Here is a 23,705-nt window from a genome sequence, read left to right as displayed (position 1 = left end):
CAAATTCGCAAGTGTTAATCCATGACGAGAATCTAAACATGACGTGACATCATGAGTGAAGAAGATGGGAAACAGTGAGAACTCATAAACGTTTCAGTTCAACCCAGGAGGTCTTTTGTGCATGCTAACAAAGGCAGTCCAAACCGTTTATTGAAGCTAAAGTAAACATCGTTCAACTGCACAGCCACATTTCACATTTTACTCTCCACCCCCCACCCCCCTCAGTCCCGGCACAACGACACACCCTAAAACACGCACAAACACAATGATAAATCACAAGTTGATTTCCATACTGGCTGCCATCTCACCTGCCTGCTGGGTGTTGTGGACCAGTCAATGCATGCTAAACACTTGTACGTGTTCACAATGCATATGTGTTTTACTTTTTCCTCACCCTAGTAGCACATTCAGTCACTTCATTTATCTCAATCCCATTGCGATACACTCTTTCATTGCAATTCTTTCTCTTTATCTTGTTTCCTGCGCTTGTTTTTCTCAACCACTCCCTCTTTTTTCTCAGTATGTGTGCACTCTTGGGGTTGGGGTTTCTCTCTCAGCTAGACACTCATTAATAATCCAGCGTAGTGCTGGAATCCACCGGCTCCTCTGGGGGGGGGGGGGGGTCCAAGACTCCAGTGAAGCACTGGGTGTTATCTATCCATCCATCCATCCTTCCATTATCACTCTCTCTGCTTCTCCACCTGCATGTAGAATTTGCACAAACCGTGAGGAGAGAAGCATGCTAGTCATCTAAGTAATGTCATATCAAGGAGCACTCATGCAAATCTGGAGATTTGAAGGCAAGGAGGCTGATTGGTCGCTCTCCCAACGAAGGAGACAGAATGAGGACACACTGGAGCTGGCTCTTCATTCAGCGGCATAATAAACAGCACATGCTGCTTGAGCACTGCAGGAAGGGGCGGGGTCACAGACTAACTGAGGAATTAAACATGAGCAGAGTGGAGGACACGCCCACTTGTTTACTATATCTTTTTTGGCTGGCTGTGAGCATGACCAGAACATTTATGGTTATGAATAACATAAATAACAGTTAAGAGTTGATGAATCTCTATGGAGCACTGTTTAAAATAGGAGCCAGAAAAACTGACGTCAGCAAAACTGGTTGCAGTAGAAAGAGATATGTTGTCGTGAGCCATTAGGGTATCATTGGACAAACACTATAAAAAGACTGGAGGAAATTAAAAGGTGATATTAAAAGTATTTCCACTATCTGCATGAATCAGATTCAACTCATTTGTCCAGGACGCAAGCTTTTGATTTGCTAATTATACTGTCAGTGCTCATCCAGAACAAGCTGCACATGTTAATGGATCAACATAATTTGTTATCAACTTTTTTGTTCACTGAAATAAAGCTCAAATAAGATAATATTTCAATATTTTATGAAAAGCATAAAATTAAGCATAGAGATGTTGCCAACTAACTGAAATAAGGTTCAATTGAAGCATAAAGAATAAACATAAAATAAATAAATAAAAACTAAACCTGGAATAAAACCTCAGTGGTAAAATTTTAACTAAAACTTAAATTATTTAAATTTAATTAATTTAAACTAAAATTATTAAATTAAATGCAAAATAATCATAAAACCTATAATAATATATAAACACTAATTAATAACACCCTCTGGTGTAACTGGTAGGCTTATGATTAGACAATATCCATTATATATAATTACCTTACATTACTATGCAAAACTAATGCATGTTAGACAGGAATGCTGTTTGAGGTCAAAGGAAGGATGTTGTTCCAGGAATGTGTCCTACTTGTTTGCAAATCACTTGCTTGGCTCAAGGCATCACATTTGAGTCCTATATTATCCGTCAAACTGCTTGATGCCAAAACTTAAATCCAGGCCTCAGGTGCTGCTGTACACATGGTATGCTAACATCATAGCTTCATAGTGATGATAATCCATTCAACTGAGCCTAAAAAAGTTATTCAAAACCAGACTGGTCCTACATGGTGGTGTTGTTAACACAATAGTGATGGCTCTGTTAGCGCACCTAGCATTGTTTTACACAAACATGACACAGGGCACCTCGCCTGGACACTTCCCTAAGGAGACTTCTAGAAGAAAGCAGTCTTTTGTACTCTCTCAGTGAAACAGCTGTCCGTTTGAGGATCATGTAAGCCCCAGATTATCTTCAGAGGAAACAGATGTTGTACAGTAGAGAGATATTTTTCACACTCTTGGCTCTTTAGAAAGAATCCATGTTTTTTGCACAGAACAGAAGGTGCTGCAGCCTTCCTTATGTTCCTTCCACCCAAAAGGACTTGTTTCTGCGTGGGCATTTTCTGAGAAGGAACAGGCCATCACAGCAGAGGTCAAAGGGGTCTTATTTCAGGATGCATCGAATACAGAGGAGAACAACAGTAGTCATGACACTGCCTTCTGGGAGTGTGTGAAGGTCATGTCTGAAGCTCAGGATCACAGTGCAAAACATTACAATTCTTCTTTCTTAGTTTCATAAAGCAATGACTGGAACTGGAACACATTTTGAGTCTTTTTTGTCTTAAGCTGTGGTCACATTCACAAAAATCTAGTCATTTCAATAAGAATCCACATGATCAGGAATTTTGTGCAAGGCTGAAAGGTTTACTCACGCAGATTTCACAACGGACCAACAGAAAGCTGCTTGGCTGCTACTGACAACAGACAATGAACCGGTTTTTGCAAGTGAAATTTCACTGAAATTTTCCTAATGTGACCCCACTGTGAACGTGAACATGAAATAAAATTGTACCTATTTCACGCTCCTGCTCTGAACAATGCATCAGCACATATTATTCCACAGGAAATAAAGCATATTTTCTTGAATATCCTCTTTTTAAATGTCACATTATGCATGTAAACATGGTTGTTAGTGCCATTTCAATCTTCCCATTTCAAGAGCTCTTTTTAAACTAGTAAACTAATATGCCTAGTGCCTACTTCCCTGCTAAACAGAATGTAAAGCACTTAAATAAGTAGTATGTTAAAATATATACTGTGTTCATAAACAATAGGCAAAACACCTGGATAATTTACTGCTTCCATTAAGATTCTGAACTGCACATACTTTAGAAGAAGTCAAATTAGTAGTTGTCATATTCAAAAATGGTGGAAAATATTAACACTTCTGACACTGTAGATCACATGATAACGGCAATATGGTATATGTACAGTAGTACTACTAAAAAAAATTTTGGGGTCATTCATATTTTTTAGTAAAACGTATATATACTTTATATAACTCTCACATTTTTGCATCACAGTTTAAAAAAAAAAAATATTAAGCAGAACAGCTGTTTTCAACACTGATGATAATAAGAAAAATCAGCATATTAAAATGATTTCTGAAGGATCATGTGACACTGAAGACTGGAGTAATGGTGCTGAAAACTCAGCTTTGATCACAGGAAATAATAACATTTTAAAAATATAAAACAATTAAATTAAATAGTTTTTTTTTACTGTATTTGGTCAAGTACAGAGTACAGATCTTGATTTGATCAAAAACATAAAATGGAGCGATAACACACATGCATACTTAAAAATGCATTGTGTTACTTGAGCAGGAATTTTTTGTCCAATGCATCACATACTCTGAATGTAGGCAAATTCAGAGACAACTAATGTGAAAAGAGCCCAGAGAGGGCAGGGAGAGGGGTGTAGAATCGAGTTAAGGTTTGGATTAAAACAGCCAAACATTCTGCAAGTATTTGCACAAACAAAGACACTCCCACACATCCTCACTCACTGATGTCCCCAGCTGGTCCAGGTGGTGATGGTATATTAGCACTAATGAATATGGGAAAAAAACTTGAATTAATGAGCTGCGTATTAAAAGAACACCCTCAAATTCCACTAATGACAGAAATGGATTTACAGACACTGGTTTCACACATGTTCATAGTTTGAGAGAGGTGAACAATGTTAGATTCAGTAGGCAGAAAAGCAAAGACAAAGACTAACAACATCCACATCTTAATTGAAACATGTCGACACTTTCAAATGCAAAACAGAGCCTGTCGTTTAATAGCCTATCTCCAGCCCTCCTAGACAGGGCAGCTACTGTGGCCTCAAGCAAAGGGGTCAAAGGTTACTGGACTGACATCTGCCACAACAATGACTCAGACTGTCTGACACAACAGACCAGTGCAGATTTACAGCACACATGTTTGAAAAGCCTCCACTTCTACTTTCTGCTCTGCTTGCTTAACTTCTGGTTTCAGTGGCTGATTGTGGAGCTGTGGTCAAAACAAAGAACAAAAGAGCACTAAAACAGCGGCAACGAATTTTTCATCATCACTTAAACGTCAGCCTTTTTTGATCAACAGCCTGAATCATGCGAGTCAGCAAATATAGAGGCACAACATCGGCAAAATAAGCAAGCGTGAGATCAAATGCATGTCTGCCTAACAGATATTTGAAATCACAAGCCATCTGCTAGTAGTGACGCAAAATAAAGACATCATTTGGGCAGTGATGCCATTTCATATTGCCCTAACAGACTGTTAATTATAAACATACAAGTAGGCTAACTAAATATACTTGAGTCATAGAATTATATATTATATTGTTTTAATAAAATTGTGCATAATGGTGTAAAACATAATGTATAATATTTAAATTTAGTAGAAGGCTATCTATTTTATTTAAAAGTACCATAAATGCCAATACAGGTCCTGCATATATGTTCCAAACATCCTTTTATTTTTATTTTCATATATAATTTCAAATGATTCTTCAAGCTCTTAGTATAAAGTCAGAGTAGACGAGCTCTCTTGTCAGCAGCTGGAGCTCTGTGTGTAACATATATTAGACTTCACTCTGAACAAAGCTTCTTTGGGTGGTTGGTTTCTCTCAGCGAAAGCCTGTCAGATCAGAGACGGATCCAGCAGTTAACCTACAGCCGCTGCAACACACGCAACTAGCATAACGCGCTAGGAGCTTGCAGAGGCGCATTCAACTTAACACCACATCGAGAAGGAGACGGTGTGTGCAATCAAGGTGAAGAAACCGAGTCATGGAGCCATCATATCAAATCAAAGAGCTACAGTCTCCACTTCCAATGAAGGTGACTGTACAGTAGGCCTGGTCTTTACAAAGACACAGCTAAATCTCCAACATTATCAAAGGAAGCTTGTTTCCCCTCACAGATGCTAAATGAGATATAAGGTCTACACATAATGTCTATGGTCAAAATACTGCTCTGGAAACACTGTTTCCAGATCTCATATCTCATGATATTTGCCAAGAATTGTTATCTTAATCTACTTTCTCTGACAATAAAAAGAAATAAAAAGCCTGTTCAACAGGTTTAGAATTAGTAGTTAGGGTATTTCAAGTCACATGCTTGTGTTTACTTGTCCCAGCTGTTTATCCAGTCAAGAGGTGCTTCTCAAAACAAACAGCACATGCTAACTAAGTAAACGAATACTTGTAGGTAGCTTGACTAGTGTCTGTGGAAGGACATTATCTGGATTAACTGGATTTATGTCGGTTATGTCGGACACTATGTCAATAAGAGGACTAAAGTATATTTATGGTGAAGTGCACTCAAGAAGGGAACAGCAACAGAATACTAACTTTCCATTTAACAGGGAGGAAGTGTGGGAACTGCTGGATGGTGTTCATGAGCCAATAGGGAAAGTTAAACAGGTTGTTGAATTTATAAGGTGTACAAACCTGACTCGTTAGGCAAATATACAAGGCAAATGATGTGGCTTCAGTTGAAGGCGATCGTATTCACACTCGTTCCCTTGTGAACAAGTGGTCTGGTCACCTTTAGTCAACAATGAACTTTTGTTTAAAGAAATAATCCACCCATTATTAGTTATTTACCCACCCTCATGTTGTTCCAACCCAGTATGACTTTCTTTTTTTCAAACAAAATTTGAGTTTTTGAGTAAAATATCTCACCACTCCTTTGAATATATTGAGATATTTTGAGTGATTATAGGCTGTCAAGCTCCAAAATAAGGTGTATGATATGCCCCAAATAACTTGTGTACTATATTCCAAATAGCTTTGTGTGGAAAAACAGGCCAAAATTTAAAGGGATAGTTCACCCAAAAACAAAAATTCTGTAATTAGTTTGTTCAAAACCTTCAGGACTTTCTTCTGTGGAACACAAACGAACATATTTTGAAGACTGTTTAGGTCCAAACAAACTGGACCCCATTGACTTTTATTGTATGGAGAATTTTCTTTTTTTTTTTTTTTTTTTACAAAATATCTTCTTTTGTGTTCCACGGGAGAATGAAAGTCAGACAGGTTTGGAATTACATGAGGGGGAGCAAATGGTGACAGAATTTACAAGTTTTTATACACCGATCAGACATAAAAACATAACCTTCCATATTACAATTAGACATTTTTCAGATGATCTTTCTGCAAAACGTCATATTATTGATGACGATTAACCTATAGCAAATGAGGCTGGAACCTATTATGTCATTATATGTTCATCTATGAATGATTGAATTGTAGTGGCAATTAAGGTCAGTTCAGCGTGCTTCTGTGTTCCTGAAGCAAATGTTATAGTTGGATCCAGAATATGAAAACCAAATGTCAAGCTTTACATACAAGATGCCCTAAAAACAACAATTAATTATCTAACACCAAGACCAATAACAATAGCCAAACCAAAAAGCAAAGGGGAAGTCAATGAGTTGAGCTTTATCAAACACTACAACACACAAACGTAAGAGTTTTTATATCTCCCTGACTAATATAAACAAATGGTCTCCGGAAGTGTCCTGGGTATGATCTAGGGACAAAATAACCCAGATGTTTTCTTAATGAAAACTCCTTTGTGCCTGGTCTCCATGGAACAAACTAACCAATGCTGGCCTGAACGCTGGGATAAACTGATTGAAGACAATGGCACGGCAGTGAGCCAAAACAAACATAGATCCTGCAGGCTGGCCCTGACATTTGATGACCCAGACTTCCTCAGTCACTTTGCAGCTACATCGCTGATATCAGTAAGAACGGAGTACCACTGACAAATAGGTTAATTAAATCATACCCACAGGAATGCATGAGAGAAATGAAAAAAGAAGAGTCTGAACACAGACCTCAGAGGCTCCCCAGGAGTTCAGGATCAGGGTGATTTGGGAGTGAGTAACTTTTCCCAACAACAGACCATAACAAACACAGTCTACTGGAAAAGATGTGTCTGGTATCAAACCATTATATTTTCAGCATTTATTCCGGCTGGCTAAGATAGACATAATCGAGGATCCTGATAAGGGTGATGACTGAAGCTTTCAGGCATCAAAAAGTCATTTTGATGATTACACCCCCAAAACCGAGAAGTTTACAAATGAGTAAAGTAAGACATATAAGGCAAATCATGGTACTTGAAAGTAAAATTAACACAGCATCAACTACGAAGTACAACAGTAAACGAGGCAAGACTTCAATCTGTTTAAATCACCGTGGGTTTCTACAGCTGCACACCACACTAAGCTGCCCTACATCTGCTGCTTCTCGCATAATTAAGGTGACCCTGGTCTGGAGAGCAAAAACTGAGGGACTAAACTCCATCTATTCACCACAGGGCTGTCCTTCTGTTTCACAGACCTCACCTTACTGTACATTTGCAGACTCTACCATTTTTGACAAACTCCACAAACACTGTGTATTAGTCAAAATGGTATTCACTACTAAAAGAAAGGTTTGGTTTAACTTGAAGAAATTATGACAGATTGTAGAGTACAATGTACTTCTTAAAGTAAAAACAATAATAATTTAATGAATACCAGAATTTTTCATCTGTGTTTTAATTCAAAAAGTAAACCTTTGTTGTGCAAGACTCCTTTTTGATTATTACAATTTACTGAAACATTGAAAAGGAATAAAAAATAATAATAATAAAACAAAAAAATATCATGGATAGGTCCTTACAAAAATATACAATAAAGCTCATTGGGGGGCTTTATCCAACCTGGACCCAACAAACATCCTGGCTACGATCATATGGCAAGCAGAGAAACAATGTGTGCATGGCCAAGTGCAGCAAAAAAGGCAGAAAACAGACCCCATAAAAGGTGCGGAAGCTTCAAAGACACAAATGTTAAAGAGCAACACCTGGCATGCTTGCCTTTGTGGTGACTCGTTGCCTTGGTGACGGGCTTTCCTGTCTGATACTCCAAAAACCAGCCGATGATGCAGGATGCTCATTTTAAATTATTACAATGAGATTATGCCAAAATTTCCACATAGATAACTATACAGGACATTCAACATAAGCAAGACTGCAGGCGAGAGCACAGAACAAATACTAGCATGCTTGAATGGCTGCTAGGTTTCAAGAGCTTCACATAATTCTTCTTGAGTTGCGTAAAGAAAGTGATGAAAGACAAATCTCCAAGATTTGATCTCAAATGTGGCAACACTATTTGTCATGTGAGGTCAAAACAGCATGGTCTGAAATAAGCTTTGGGAAAACCAATTTAAACGCTGTCAAACCTAACAGTTTCTCTTGGCACTTCATGCTTCCTTCAATTTTGAATTGAATTTCACTTGTCTTGTGGTTGAAATGCAGCGTATAAGAAAATATACCTGTCAATTACCTCCTCTCTCCAAAACAAGAGCAAAAGTTCTCCTACTTTACTGGTGTTTGGTTAAGGACCCCTGGGCCAATTCATCCTGCACTCACACACACACACACTATACTGGTCAGCCGGTGAATCAGTTTGCAGTGTTTAATTATGATTGGGGGATTTTCTCAGCTGATGCCCCCCAGACATGTAAAGACATTTCTCATGTTGTTGCTTGTGTTGAGACCCCAAAACCCAGATGGCACACAAAACTCCCTAGTCACTTCTCCACAGCTGCTATTTTGGACAGCCAATGATGAAGAAATTATTATTATATTGAGCACGCTAATCACTTGTAAGAACGTATGTATGAGCCTTAAAACCTTTTTATTTATTTTTTATACAAAGTGTAGGGATCATTTTGGATTATGCATCAATGCAAAATCTCTGTGAAGAAGGGATAACAGTCTATAAACATAAATGACACTCACATGAGGTATGAAATTAAAAGCCTCTTTTGGAATAAGGATATTATGTTAAAAACTACAAATCAACCATTTATGGCTAGAAGAGCCATCATGTGCTTATGGGCCAATGAGAAGTTTAGATAAATTCTTTGGCACTCAAGTTCAAAGTGCGACACCGCACCTGGCAAAATCTCCTATTATTAGAGTGGATGTAAAGCAGGTGATCTGCTGCATGAAAGATGCCAAGGCCAGGAACATCAATACACATTTGTGAATTGAATTCCCACATTGTGCCACAGTCAATGCTGATGCAGAAGAAATGGTGCTGTACTATTCGCCGCATGGATTCTGCATGCATTAGCAATAAATGTACGCAATAATGATGGGCTGCACATAAGGAGGGTATCCCACCCCGAAGTCCGGTGAGATGAGAAGAAAAAAAAAGAAAACCACACATTCTCTGGAATAATAACAAATCAAGGCTTACCAGGCCCCTATGTAATATTAGGATATTTACACAAATATTAACAGGAACCAGAAGAACTGGAAAGCCTAATGATTTGTTTACACGCTGTTATTATAATAATGCATCTGAATTAGTATAAATGCCTTGGAATAACACGCAAATTTGTATATAGCCTACAATAAATATGTATGTTTCTCTATATGTATCTATACATCACTCTAAAAATTATATACACACATGCATGCATACAAACACAATACAATAAATGTTTTTAAAACAATAAATAGACAATTCAACGAATTGATGAACGCACCAAACCTGCCATGCGTCTGTGCCCCACAGTGCACGCGCAACACTGTTGCCAATCAAGATCCATGCAAGCATTTCAAAGGAGAGACACTGGAGCTGAAAGTCTGTCAAACCAGCAGACGAACGCCGCTCGGAATCGACATGTAACCGTCGCCCATTTCACGTCAATGGTATATTATATTGTCATTAGGAAATTAAACCTACCCGTTATGTTCATATGCAGTCGTGTGGATGTGGATCTGCTGTTCTTCTGCGCTAGTGTCCGTGTAGTGGGAAGCGCTGGAGATGAATAACACCTTCGCCAGGTCTAAACGCTTCGTCCTTCGGTGTTCCTTTCCATTCAAACAGTAATTCCTGATTTTCGTGCGTACCAGTCAGCACGTAGCATATGTAAAGGATTTGAGATCAGAAGATCACCATAAATCAGGATTGCGGCCGCGAAAACGGAATAACCAGTGTCTCTATCAACTGTAGCGACGCGGTTCTGCTACTGTATCATATGAGGACGCCGTGCGCATACGGGTGCTCTGTAACAGCTCGCTTCTGCGCGTGGAGGGCGGAGTTATCATCCATTATTCATGAGGAGGCGGGGAATACGTCTGCCTCCCGGAGAAGGGTTGGACTCCTGTTCTGATGCAGAATGGTAAATAGAATTCATCAAATAGTATAGATGAAAGCTTACTTTTACACCATGTTTCAGTATTTAAATTTTAAATTTTCAGTTTTATTTGTTTGTTTGTATATGTTTATCAAATAATAACTGAAAATCCACCCAACCATAAAAAAGAGACTGGCATATTAAGGATGAGGGTGTGTCTACTGTCTACATCAAATGTGTTGTTTAGTCTGTTTTTTTTTTTTTTTTTATCTGATCTTCTGTTGTTTAAACTTGCCTGTGGGCATCAAAACCCAAATCATTACTGTACATCATGTTGTCCAGGTGATATCTGACACTTAACATTTAAGGATGAAAAAGGTATTAATGGATTATAGACTATCCTATAATTTACAACACTTTCTGAATAGTTAAGGATTGACAGTTGTAAATGGAAATCCTTGGCATTTTTGAGGAATCTGTTGATTGCCCATTCGATGGTCCTTTCCCCCATGTGCTGTATAGTGGAATCAAAAAATCTTTGTGTACATTTTTTAAAACATGTTCAGACTGACTGAATGAGAACAGGCTAATGTTCTGTATTCTGGTAATTATCTTGATCAAAGGGTAAAACACTAGAGAAAGAATGCAGTAAACTCTCAGTACAGTGCTGCCTCTGAGGGCATAAGGCCATATATGGATTTTATGAATATGCTCCTTATACCTTTTTAAGAAATTCTGTATCCCTTGAACACAATTAAACCACATGAAAAAGCCATGCTCCTACTGAACACTGTTTTCCTTCAAGCATCACTATCACAAAAGTGAAAATTCTAATGTATTAATTTATATGTATAGGCAGTATTTCATCCAAAATAAGATCATAACACAGGCTTTAAGAACTGTAAGAATCATAATCTGATTCTCACTAATGTGATTCAGATTAAAGATGGAAAACCAGACCTGCTGCGCACATCTAGCCCGCCTTGAAGAATACAGATCTTAGATGGGTCTGGCACGGTGAGACGAGGTCTGTCGGATGCACTGGACAAAGCATTAACAAAGAAACAACCTAATGTGAAATAGATTCGATTTCCAGTTGCTTAGTGCCAACACTTAATTGAGTAAACCTCTAACTGCTCTGATTGATATGTCAACTGGATGGGTTTTCTGGCAGAATCTCTGAGACATTACACACGCCGAAATGGCTACTAAATGGAAACTAATTTAATGCAGAAAACTAAATGTTTCCGATCCGATTTCCCCATTTTGACCTCCTCAGACGTGACATGGACTTGGACTACAGTAGATTTAATGCAGTCATGTTTTAGATAGTAATAGGTGGGTTGTAAGTGGTTTTAATTTTATTGCTATATATAGGGCATTGCTAGGTGTTCTAGAGTAGGGTTTATATATATATATATATATATATATATATATATATATATATTTTATCATAAATTCAAAACACTAGATTTACTTATTTATTCAAAAAAAAAAAAAAAAACATTTTAAAACATTGATTTATTCGTAACCAGTCCTGCCCTAAATATCTTTTTCTTTAACCATTTATGTAAAGTAAAAACCACAAGTACAGTTGGTCAGCAAAGTAAAACCCCTTCTTTCCTCAAAAAGCCACAAGACTTGAGGAATAATTCATGTGCGTAGCAAAAACAGTGCAAACTGTTCACCAATGTTTAATACTTACTGTAGAATTAGAGTTGGTTTAAATCCTTAACTGTAAGCATGAGTAACAATAATAGTGATGGTTGTCTTCACAAGCATCAATAAACTACCATTCAATTTAAAATTGGAGCTTGAAAAGCCAAGCCATCTGGACATAAAAAGAGCATTAAGCTCCTTGATTAAGACAGATGTCCTTTATAGTCTTGTTTGCGTAATAGTTTAAGTGCCATATATTAAAATGTTTACTGCGTATAATAAGGAAATGTTACCATCTGTCCTTAAGTGTTTGTGGTTGCTATAGCTATTAAAACAAAGCGACTATAATTGTAAGTAAAATGTAAATGTAATCTCAAATGTGCTGATAGAGATACAAAATTCTTTAAAGTGATCTTTACTCTTTGATATTGAGTCTCACAGTGAGTTTCTCTCAAGATGACATTTTGGCCAATAGATTATCAATCAAAGGACAAGAGAGTATACTGTGAAAACTGCAAATCTGATAGGTGGCAAATGTGTAACTAAACTGCCGGAAAATCCTCTTGTTGCCATAAAAGCATTTCCAGACATTAGAGGATAAGTGTGCTAAGTATAAACGCTGCTAAATTGCTTTTACGGCAGATTCAGAGGAAGTGAAGCCAGCCTCTGCTTCACACTGTATTACCTCCATGATTAGACTGTCCAGATTTTGCAAATGAAACTCAAAACTCCCAGGAGACCCCATCCGCTCAGCCAATGTCATGAAGATACTGTTCCATCAGCGTCTGCAGAGGTAGATATTAGGTAACCGACGAACCATTTCCCATTTATAGAAGTCAGGCTTTATGAGATCACTGAGCTGGCTGGCTCGACTGGATGCATGTTTGATGAATGAGACAGCTCTTCATAAGCCTCCACAAGCAATCGCTTATCAATATATCCTCAAGGCCACATCAAAATGAGATCTCCCGTGTTCAGGCTCCACAACAGAGCTGCCCAGGTCTGCGGTGAGCTGCTTCGTACAATTAAACGAACAAACAAACTCAGGGTGTGTCGCCACATTTGTGCTTTTCATCAACATTGAGATTATATATTGCAGTTGACCAAAGCTCCTTGTTGCAGTGATTTTCGAGCTCCTTCGTCCCACGAGTGGCAAAAGCAGACCGGTGCAATAATCTAAACTGAATTTCCTTTACGCAAGGCTGAAAGTCGCATGCTACCTCCTCCACCCTTGAGTGTAATCTCAATGGGTGTCTATCTATTAATCTGACCCTGAGTTTAGTTTTAGGACAAACCGTTTTATGGCAATACACAAGAGGCAAAATTATTATTTAATTTTTTTATGCATTGGTCAGTTTTGAGATTTTGGCTGCTTTGGTTCCATTACATTTCAAAATATTGGAAAAAAAAACCACACAAAATGCACATTTAAGTGTTTATGTTATTATATTTATCTATTTGCACCTGCAGATTTCAGTTGTATATCAATTGTTTCATTCAACGTGCTACTTGTTTCTTTGTAATAAATTGTTAAAATTACTGAGTGAAACTTTAGAAGATTTTTCTGAGTATGTTCACCTGTGGTATCTAACCCTAAAAGAAAGAAAAGAGGAACTGGTTCCACTTCTTGGTGCCAAAACAAAAGCCGGTTCAGTCTCATGGGATTATGCAAGTCAAGAGCTTTTGGATTACAAATGTAATTAGGCTGCTTTGAATTTAGATTTAGTAAATGTGATTTGGGACTTAAGTTTTTTTTTTTTTTTTTATTCCAAAACATTCACTAACGATCCCTCTAATGCAAGACAACAAACAGTCTTCGTCTTCTAGAGTGTCCTTACATCTGCCTTGGTCTCCAGGATTCCTCTGGCTCTCCTGGTAATTATGTGATGAGGGGGTTCTGGGACACAAAAGGCAAGGGGAGAAGAAGAGAAAGATGGGGAAGCTGAGAGATGTCACTCGCCGTTCTTTCTGGGTGCTAGAGATAGGAGGCTTACCAGCGGCTCCGGGCAGCATTGCACCTGAAGGCCTTGCAGCATTTGCTGCGATTACACTGTGTTATTGACTCCTTCTTAATCTGCCGCATCTGCTTACAGAGGCCCGTGTGACTCCTGAAAGTGAGCACTAGAGATCAATACAATGTGGGAGGTGGCTATTACTGAGCGTTATTGCGTTGTAACAGCTGACAGTTCTTTGTTTCCTTGGCGTAATAGAGAGATGTGCACTGTATCTTTTTTTTAATCATATTGTCATATATTGAAGATTGATTCGTTTGAACATACAGTAGATGCTAGCAAACATATCATTCTCATAATAAGTTAACATACCTCTTGCAGTTTCTGCAAAAATGTTAACAATGAAAAATATATAAATAAGATGATTGGTGTAAATTCAGGGAACAACTACATTTAAAATTATATTTTACATTTTATTATATATTATGAATATTTGCAGATTCTGCAAGGGGTATGTAAAATTATGAACATAACTGTATGCATATAGATGTACAAATGTACACAGTATATTGCACATATAGAAGCAGAATATTATTCAATACATACAAAAAATAAAGTGAGAGAGAGAGATAGAATGAATGAAAGTTTATATACCAAAATAGCAGTAGTAAATAAAGTCAATTTTTATATACATATATACACACACAAATACATATATGTATGTGTATGTGTGTGTGTGTGTGTGTGTGTGTGTGTGTGTGTGTGTATGTATATATACACTGTAGTGTAGTATAGTGAATGTTCATATATTGCACATGCACTGAAAATAATAGTATTGAAATAAATTTTATTATAAATTTCTCAATTAATTACAACGAATCAACTTTGATTTTTTTACAGAGCATATATATATACTTACAATTTATATATAGTTTACATTCTGCTATTACTACACTATATAGACAAACACACACATATGTGTATACATATAGGGAAAAGCAGCAGTGCAGGTCACTTTTTTGAGGAGTGAGGTTACTGCCACTAACCATCAGTGGGTCCTACTGGCCTTTAGCACAACACTCTCAATAAAAAACATAAAAAAAAAAAAATAAATACTGTGCATATCTAAAAGTGTCTGTGGAGGTGGAAAGGTTATTGCATGGCACACCGCACATGGCAACAAGGCGGCTTAACTACTGGTTGCTAAGGACAGAACCAGAGGTGAGCCCCCCTGAAGAGATTCTGATCCGAAAAAATAAAAGGAATCCCCCACCCCCCCATCCACCGTGGCAGCGTTAGAAACTGCCACTGCTGGGTTACCAATGTGACCACATGGAGTCAGTGAAGGAGAGAACGGGCCACGTATGTCTTTTAAGGGTGGCAGATTGTCAGATTGGAGATGTTGTGGAGGAGAACCCTGTGAAACACATTGAGTCTGGCGAAGGGTGCCGTTTTGCCCCAATCCGATTTAATTAATTTTAAATTAGTGACAAATGTGGAATAGAGCAGGTGGAGGAAAATTATTTTTAATGTATAATCAATATGCTTTAAGATAACAAAAAAATAATGCTACAGAGCTGTTCCTTATAAATGACTATATTTGAAGGCAGGCTGTGAGGGATAGACTTACCATGGTTTCAGTGGCTTCTGCTAAAAAGGTGTAGAAAGCTCTAGAGATGAATGTCTACTCTAAATCTATATAGAGATGTACAGTATGTCGATCCCTCACAGCCTCACTTTCAGTCCTGCTCAAAATCAAAGGTGCTGCTGCCGTGAATCATTTCTACAATTCAATATTTGTTCACAGCAGTGCTATTTTAATATCATTTATTTGATCGTTTGTATTTATTTGAATTAGCTTTTATTTTTAGTAATTTGTTTTCATTTTAAAGATTTTTTTATTTGTTTTTAATATTTAAAATAATTTTTTACAAATAGTTTATGAGTTAACTTTAGTAGGCTACTTCAGCTTAGTTGAAATTTTCTAATACATTTTTAGTTGTCAGTAAAAAGACCCTTCATCCTTCGATTCCTCGTCAGTTTATACAGATAAAATGTTTATATCACGAATCACAGCTATTTTAATCTCACATACTATTTATTTAGCATGCCAATGAAATGCAGTGACTGCTGATAAATCTGCCCTCTGAGTAAACTAGAGATGGAAAGAGAGTCTTTACTGACCTCTAGTGGCCGTCAGGTGAAAGCAAACCATTGCTCAATTTATACAGTTCTGTATTTTACAGATGTTTTTTGAATCCCATATTTCTATATTGATGCAACAATATACTGAGGCATGACTTCATTATACCCAGTCATTCCCTTTCAATGAGTAGAAATTCGAGTAATTTTCTTCATTAGTGTTGTGCTTTGACCAATACAAAACCATAAACAGACCAGGAAGAAGGCTTTTCAAGGACATTTTCAAGCCATTACATGATTTAATGGCAAACATCCCACCACAGTACCTTCAAACTGGATCATTAAACAAAGAGAGAACAATCTGCAGGCAACCGAGTCCCTGATGTTGTCTTTGGATGGAGCTGGTTTTTGGTTTATTGCTCTTTGGCTGATTTTGCAGTAGAAATACGTACAATCTACACAATGTGATGATGACCTGAATCAACAGAGTTTAGGAACAATAGGTAGTAAAAATATCGCTCTCCTTTTCCCACAACAGGAGAAGGGTCAGTTTGGATGATGATTTTACACGGTGAGGCTGAGCCCGAGATCTTTCTGGGGAATGCATGCAGTTAAAATACAGCTGCTCAATGCCAAGCAGAACATTGTTGTATGGATTTAATAATAATAATAAAAAAGGGGGTAAAAACAGCTGGATGCAAATAAAGAGTTCCCTATTTAACTTGGAAATTAGGTTTTTAGATATTATTATTATTATTTTTTTTTACATTTGAAATGTTGCAGTACGATAAAAAAGTAATGATATTTAAATAAATGATTCACCCCGCACACTTTCAGGGCATCCAAGATATAGATGAGTTTGTTTCTTCATCAGAACAGATTTGGAGAAATTACATCAGTTACTCACTAATGGATCCTCTGCAGTGAATGGGTGCCGTCAGAATGAGAGTCCAAACAGCTGATGAAAACATTACAACAATCCACACGTAATGCACACGACTGGACATTTTAACCTCAAAAAACATTTGTTCCAACTAAAACAGGAGTTCTCCATCCATTATATTGCTTTCTCCAATGAAAAAATCCATCTCGTCTGAATCAGGAGAGAAATATATACAGAACAAGCACTGTTTGAAAGCGAAAATTCCAGAACAGTTCTAAACATACTGTAAATGTGGGAAAAAATACGCATTTTAATTAGTGGTCTCAGGCCTTTGGATCCAAGTGCGTATGTTCATGTTCAGTTTTAATTGAAGGACACATTTGGTTGTTTGTGAATCATTATTTATTTGTACATTTACAACAATCATGTTTCATCCAGGAATCAAGAATAAAAACGCGAACAATAGGTACAATCTGCATGGCAGTACAACCTTTTTTTTTCTTCTTCGCATAATATAATAGCTATGTTCTTTATCTAAATATATCTATATTTATATAGAAATCGTCTCTTGCTATGCTGTCAAATCAAACGTAGATACTTTAAGGCAACAATTGTTCAAACTTCACAGTTTCTCAGTTGTCAGTATGTTTATGTTTGTCTTCATATATTCATACATGCGTAACATCGCTGCATAGGCCGAGGAATAAAAACAGAGACTCCACACGTCACAATTCACTACTGTCCTTAAGTTATATACACATCATCTGTGGCATCTACCGGCTAATGCCTTGAAGAAAAGTGCGGCGTGTGAGTTGTAAGCTTGTTTTTCTTCTTTTAATTAAGAAAACAATCTTGATTTCACACTATATTAGCTAAGATATGAATAACAAAAGGAAAACATTAAGACAGAAGAGTTTCAAATATAGGAAACATTAGGCAGCCATAAGCTGAAAAGCCATTAAATAAAGCAAAATCACACCTTAATCACAACTTCACAACTTAATGTATAATTACAATTTAGAAAAAAAAATGGACATTTGATGAACTGAAGGCAGATTTATTTGAGCAACTGTCTAATATCTAAAATTTGGTTTTAGATACTTTGGTTAGATTGTAATCTCAAGAAATTAATTGATTTAGTCACATTAGCGTAACATCTAAATGAGAATTGATTGACAAGTGCATTTAAATATGTTTATTATTCTCATTTAAACATTCAAAGATCTCAGTATCCGTAAAGCCTTCTTTTTAATTTTAGACTAATTTTGAGGAACCAGAGATCTGAATCATGAAAAAGAAATAAAATCAACGTCAATACTGCGAGTTACGGGAGTTAAAAAAAATACATTGTGCAATTATTGAGAGTGCAAAGCATTGCAACAACAAAGTCATATATGCGTTGTAATCCATGATGAACATTTTTACAATTTGTCAGATATGTACATGATACTGTTTTATTTCAAATCAAACCTACAGTGAGGCCGAAGCCTTTTATAAGGCCTGATGTATTGAATTGCAATTGCAAACATAATTTTTTTTTATTGTTTACAGTACCGATTAATTCAGGTATTTATGACTGCCTTGCAAGTTGGAATAAAACTTCACTGAGCAGCTGATCTATAATTGACAACATTATAGAGAGCAACCACACGGACTGTCTAAGACTCCAAGTGAAAGAACTTTTGCAATTTATACATTCAACCACTAGGGGTGCTATAGCTGCAAATGAGTGGGCATTTCTCCATAAATCTGTGCTGAGATCAACTACATCACATCGCTAAAAAAGTTTCATATATAAAGGCTGTGCTTCCAAGTGCCCGGTCTCTTCAGAAAGCTCACTAGGTAAGTAAATCATCCTTAGAATACTGAACAGAGGTATACTGGTTAGAAATATTCACATCACAGTCTGTGAAGAACACACACTCCTTTCCTGACATCACAAACATGTGCTCACACACATCAGCAGTCGCATGAGGAAGCAATGGTGTCACTTCAGTCCATAAGCAGAACAGGACAAAGGCCAAAGGGCTCCTAAAAAAAAAAAATCACTGTCGGAGAGATAAAAAGCAAGGTCAGTGCATGTAACATTCCTCTCTTGAGTATCCCATTAGCAGGGGGTAAAGAACAAACCAAAACAAGTTAAGAATGTACAGAAAAGCAGTAATCAATAAAAGCAAACAGAAGGTATCACTCACAATTCTTGGATAATCAGAGGCAAAGGACACTCCTTTACCGCTCCTTTCCTGTGAGCCGCTGCTGCTGCCGCTCACCGAGTTCTTACGCATGATACCTGAAGGTGTGTTTGTGGAAATAACTTTAACACATATATATGAGTCTATTTCTTTGTTATAAAAAGGTACATCACAAAGTATCATTAATAAACGTTGTACTTCGCAAAAAATGCATGCACACAGATCATTAAATGCACACAGCAACTCACTTTGAAGTGCTCTTAAACACTGAGTGTTTTTAAAGGGCCACAACACATATTGCTATCCCTTTGAGTGAAATAAATGTCAAATATGTGGAAATGCTAAAAAAGAAAATGTCGTGCAATAAAAAGTCTAATATTGCTGATGGTAGGACCATTACAAAAAAAATTTACAAATATAATTTAAAATCACATAACTAATTATGGCCACTGAAACTTTAAATGTAGATGACATTCTCAAGACCCCTTATGTTTCAATCACGTCAATAACTTGACTTAATTTTGACATGTATCACCCAGTTTTTATGATCCAATCAATTCTAAATACAGAGATACAATTAAGTCCCTACCTAGACATATTGTTTCTTGTTTTATCCCGTTTCAGTACAAAATAGGTTATGAACGCATTTCCAAGTTGAAATTATTTTTTTTAAAGCAGTAAAAGCTTTGTAACCTCACCTATGGTACCTGTAGGGGGCAGTAAGTCCAGCCTCTGCAGGCTATTTTGACGAGAGCTTGGGTACCCTCCGCTTTTAGACAGACGACGTTGGCGGCTGGACAGCATGGCCGCTGGAGACACGATTCCCGGAGGGGGCACTTTACCCATCCGTTTGTAGAGTTCCTCGATCTCTTGCTTTTGAGAGGACTGGAGAGCCTGAACCTCTGCCACATGTCTGAGAATGACAAAACATCAGCTGACACTGAATCACAAAATAATGTGAACACATTTAGTTAATACACAACTGATTCATCAGTCCAGGAATTTAATTCATTTTTTTAGGTTAATGATAAACTGGTAGATCTCATTCAGCAATATATCATGGGATATAGTCTGTGAAAGTGCTATTCTGATTTTCTGCATTTTCTGTATTTTTTTCTGTATTCTTCCCACACTGCAGACAGCATAATTGAAAACTTTTCACAGCACTGAACATGTTCGGACATGTTAGGTCAAAAACCGTTTAGGATTAAATCTATAATGGACACTGATGGTTAGGGTCTAAACTATAAGAGATACAGTAGCTGCTTATCAGGTTTTAGACTTTATGCTTCGGCACACTGCTAGAAAGCACTTCGTAAAATATACAGGGATTTGCTGAAATGTGCAATGGCACAACAAGCAACACACACTACATACTACAGGCTCACCTCTCTCTGAGTTCCTGTAGCTCCTCATACATCCCCTCGTCTTCACTCTCTGTCTCGTCGCTGCTAGCGTACGACAAACTGCGTGTGTAACTCATCCACGGCTGATTTAGACTGAACTGAGGACTCCCGGCTGGACTTTCCAGCAAACTTACACTTATTCTCCTCTGCCTCCTTTCTGTCTCCTCCTCCTCCCCTTCTTCACCTCTACGTCCCTCATCTGGTTCTACAGCTTCTCTGTCCAGTGTTTTAGTTCCTCCAGTCCACAAGGGGGCGCTGTCTGTGCGGCACAAATCCACACTAGGGGGTTTGATAAGTGGAGGGGACTCATTCGGAGAGCTGTGACTGCTTTCTGATTCCGCCTGTACGTCTGTGCTGCTGTCGGATTGGCTGTTGTGTGCAGGAGGCGTGGCTTGATGATCTGTTATAGGGAATGTTTGGGTCAGTATGGATGTGGGCGTAACTGTAGGGGTGGGAGTTGGCGTCAGGCTGGGAGCTGGAAGAGGGATTTCCTTGCTTGGACTGACTTTGAAACGTCCCACGGTAACAACAGACTTTTTCTCTGTGGACAAGGAGACAAGATTTTTTTTTTTTCTGAACTTAAAAACAAAACAATCAAAAAAAAAAAAAAAAAAAAGATTTGTACATATTCTAAACAAAATGTGAGTGGTAAAACTAACTGAAAAACTAACTGCAATGTGCTAAGTATGCAATGAGCCTTTACAGTCAACAGATGGCAGCTGTGTATTTTCATTTTAGCCCTTCACCAGACAAATTGACATTATAGGAACTGAGTTTGACTTGGACACTACATCGAAACAGACCTGAGCAGAATATTGCAATAAAATCAACATTATGACTTTAACAATCATCATTTTATCACAACCAGATGATACTCTGCTGGTGGAACAGGGCATCTTTATTTTCAGGAAGACAGCAAAAATGCTGTTTACCTTTAAATTACACTATCATTCAAAGTTACTTCAAAAATGTTTTTAAATAAGTCTATGCTTATCAAGGCTGCATTTATTTGATCAAAAATACAATAAAAATAGTCATATTTTTAAATGTTGTTTTTATTTTCTATTTGAATATATTCTAAAATGTAATTCATTCCTGTGATGGCAAAGCTGAATTTTGAGCAGCCATTTAGTCCAGTCTTCATTGTGTCACATGATTCTTCAGAAATCATCCTAATGTGTTGATCTGGTGCTCAGGTAACTTTTTTTTTAACAATGCTGGAAAGCTGTGATACATTATTTTCAGGATTCTTTGGTAAATAGAAAGCTCAAAAGAACAGCGTTTGTGTTTGTGTCTGCACATGAAATACTGGACAATGCATGTGCATCTAAAAAAAATGTTCTTGCCTGGGTGTATGACCTTCATGTACTTCTGTGTCTTTGTGTAGGAAATATATGGTAGGAATATATGGTGTGTACTAGTAGTTATTGGTGTGACAGATCACAGATGGAAAGAGTGCAACTCACCTTCAGATATAGGTGAGAGTCTAGATTTGGCTGCGATGCTATTCGTTTCAGACACTGCCAGAGACATGGACAGAGTGGGGGAGGACTTTGGGATGGGTGAGGACACCTAAAATAAGTTGAAAAATAAAAGTGTCAACCCCAGACGTCCTTCTACAGGTGCTTTTTAAAACATGTAATAACAGACAACACCTACATCAAATACTGTACATGCTCAGAACAGGTTTTCTAATTATGCTCGCAAAGATGTCTGAGAGCAATGCTCCACTTCATAGTATACCCTCATATGTATATTGACATAAACACTCAAAAGCAGTTCTTGTGGCAATGCATGCCTTTGTTTAAATAGTACATATCATTAGAAGAACAAGTTTGGCATTAGAAGTCTTTAAAGTGACATTTAATAACCTAAACGGACATATTCCAACTATAATGCGATTTTGTGAGAAACAGATCCATATCAAAATTGTTACTCATGATTTAAACTTTTTTTTTAAATCGATGACACCTCGTAATAAGTCTATATATAATAATACGTTTGTATATTTGTGAGCAGGCAGAAGATTCTGTTGTTTCATGAAAAATAAAAACTCTTATTGGTTTGCCATGTTTGAAATGAGTGTAAATAACAGTTTCCCCAGAATTTTCATTTTTGGCTGAATTACCCTTTTAGTTAAAAGTTATTTTGCATGTGTTGTTATTCCGAACACTTACAGTGTTTTGCGGGCTGGGGGATGTGGAGGATGCTGGTGAGCTTGTGCTGGATGGGGTGCAGGAGCTTGATGCTGAACTATCTGCCCGCTCTCTGAGCTGCCCAATGAGGTTAGACTGGCTCTCTGCCAGTGGGCCACTTCTTGACCCCGGAGAAGAGCTTGGGTTTGGGTTTATGGGCTGTTTAATCTCAGGGGCCGTGCCTGTTCTCTGCTCTCTAAGAGCAACTACTGGTGGAGATGCCTGTTCTTGAGGTTCAGGAACTGGTGCCGGCATCTGCATATAAGCATCAGGATATTGGTACATATCCATATATTGGCCACTCTGTGCCCCCTGGTGGTATGGAGCATCAGAGTTGCTCATACTCGCATGCTGAGCTGGGTACATAGGGCCATACCCTGGGGTCATTTGAGGGTGGAAACCTTGAGGGATGGATCCAGGGGGGATAAAGGACTGTGCAAAGTTCATAGCCATAGAAAGAACACTGGCCAGTGAAATAAAGGGCTGCTGGGCATGTGCTGGCCACATGCCTGCAGCTTGCGGACCAGGTGAAGGGGCAACTGAAAGCGGCTGAGTGTTGGTTTCAGCTTGATGTGGCATCTCGATGGACTGCTGAACTGGTGAAACAACAGAAGAGGACGAAGAGGAGGAAAATAAGTTTGGGTTGCTGGGGACGCGGGTGAGCGGACTTGGGTTGAGGGGACTCTTGAGGGAGGCATGGTCCATTTGGTAGGGGTAGGCAAAGTGGGTGTTTTGAACATAAGGTGGTCTGGGGAGCTGAGGGGGCATGGCAGACATCTGATTTGGCAGGAGATGTGGCAGAAGTTCGGGGTGGGAGTACTGCGGGTAGTTGGGTGTAGACTGGTAGGTCTGGGAGGAACCTGAAGGAAGCAGAAATAGA

General features: G+C 37.9%; 2 protein-coding genes across 2 annotated transcripts in view; both read right to left on the bottom strand.

The window, feature by feature from the left end:
- LOC113048373 (SET domain-containing protein 5-like) overlaps positions 1-10,340 on the bottom strand; it is a 122,042-nt gene extending 111,702 nt beyond the window's left edge. The window contains exon 1 of the mRNA XM_026210163.1: positions 10,003-10,340. The gene's annotated coding sequence lies outside the window, so the exon portion shown is untranslated. The remainder of the gene's footprint in view (positions 1-10,002) is intronic.
- Positions 10,341-17,415: 7,075 nt separating this feature from the next.
- LOC113048331 (serine/threonine-protein kinase WNK4-like) overlaps positions 17,416-23,705 on the bottom strand; it is a 47,641-nt gene continuing 41,351 nt past the window's right edge. Inside the window, exons 15-20 of the mRNA XM_026210110.1 lie at positions 22,808-23,685; positions 22,097-22,202; positions 20,613-21,171; positions 19,923-20,137; positions 19,228-19,322; positions 17,416-19,080 (exon numbers count right to left, since the gene is read on the bottom strand). Coding sequence (XP_026065895.1) covers positions 19,078-19,080; positions 19,228-19,322; positions 19,923-20,137; positions 20,613-21,171; positions 22,097-22,202; positions 22,808-23,685 — 1,856 coding nt within the window. The 3' untranslated portion in view covers positions 17,416-19,077. The remainder of the gene's footprint in view (positions 19,081-19,227; positions 19,323-19,922; positions 20,138-20,612; positions 21,172-22,096; positions 22,203-22,807; positions 23,686-23,705) is intronic.

The sequence above is a fragment of the Carassius auratus genome, chromosome 3, assembly GCF_003368295.1.
Source record: "Carassius auratus strain Wakin chromosome 3, ASM336829v1, whole genome shotgun sequence".
Lineage (NCBI taxonomy): Eukaryota > Metazoa > Chordata > Actinopteri > Cypriniformes > Cyprinidae > Carassius > Carassius auratus.
This window is presented reverse-complemented; position numbering and strand designations above follow the sequence as displayed.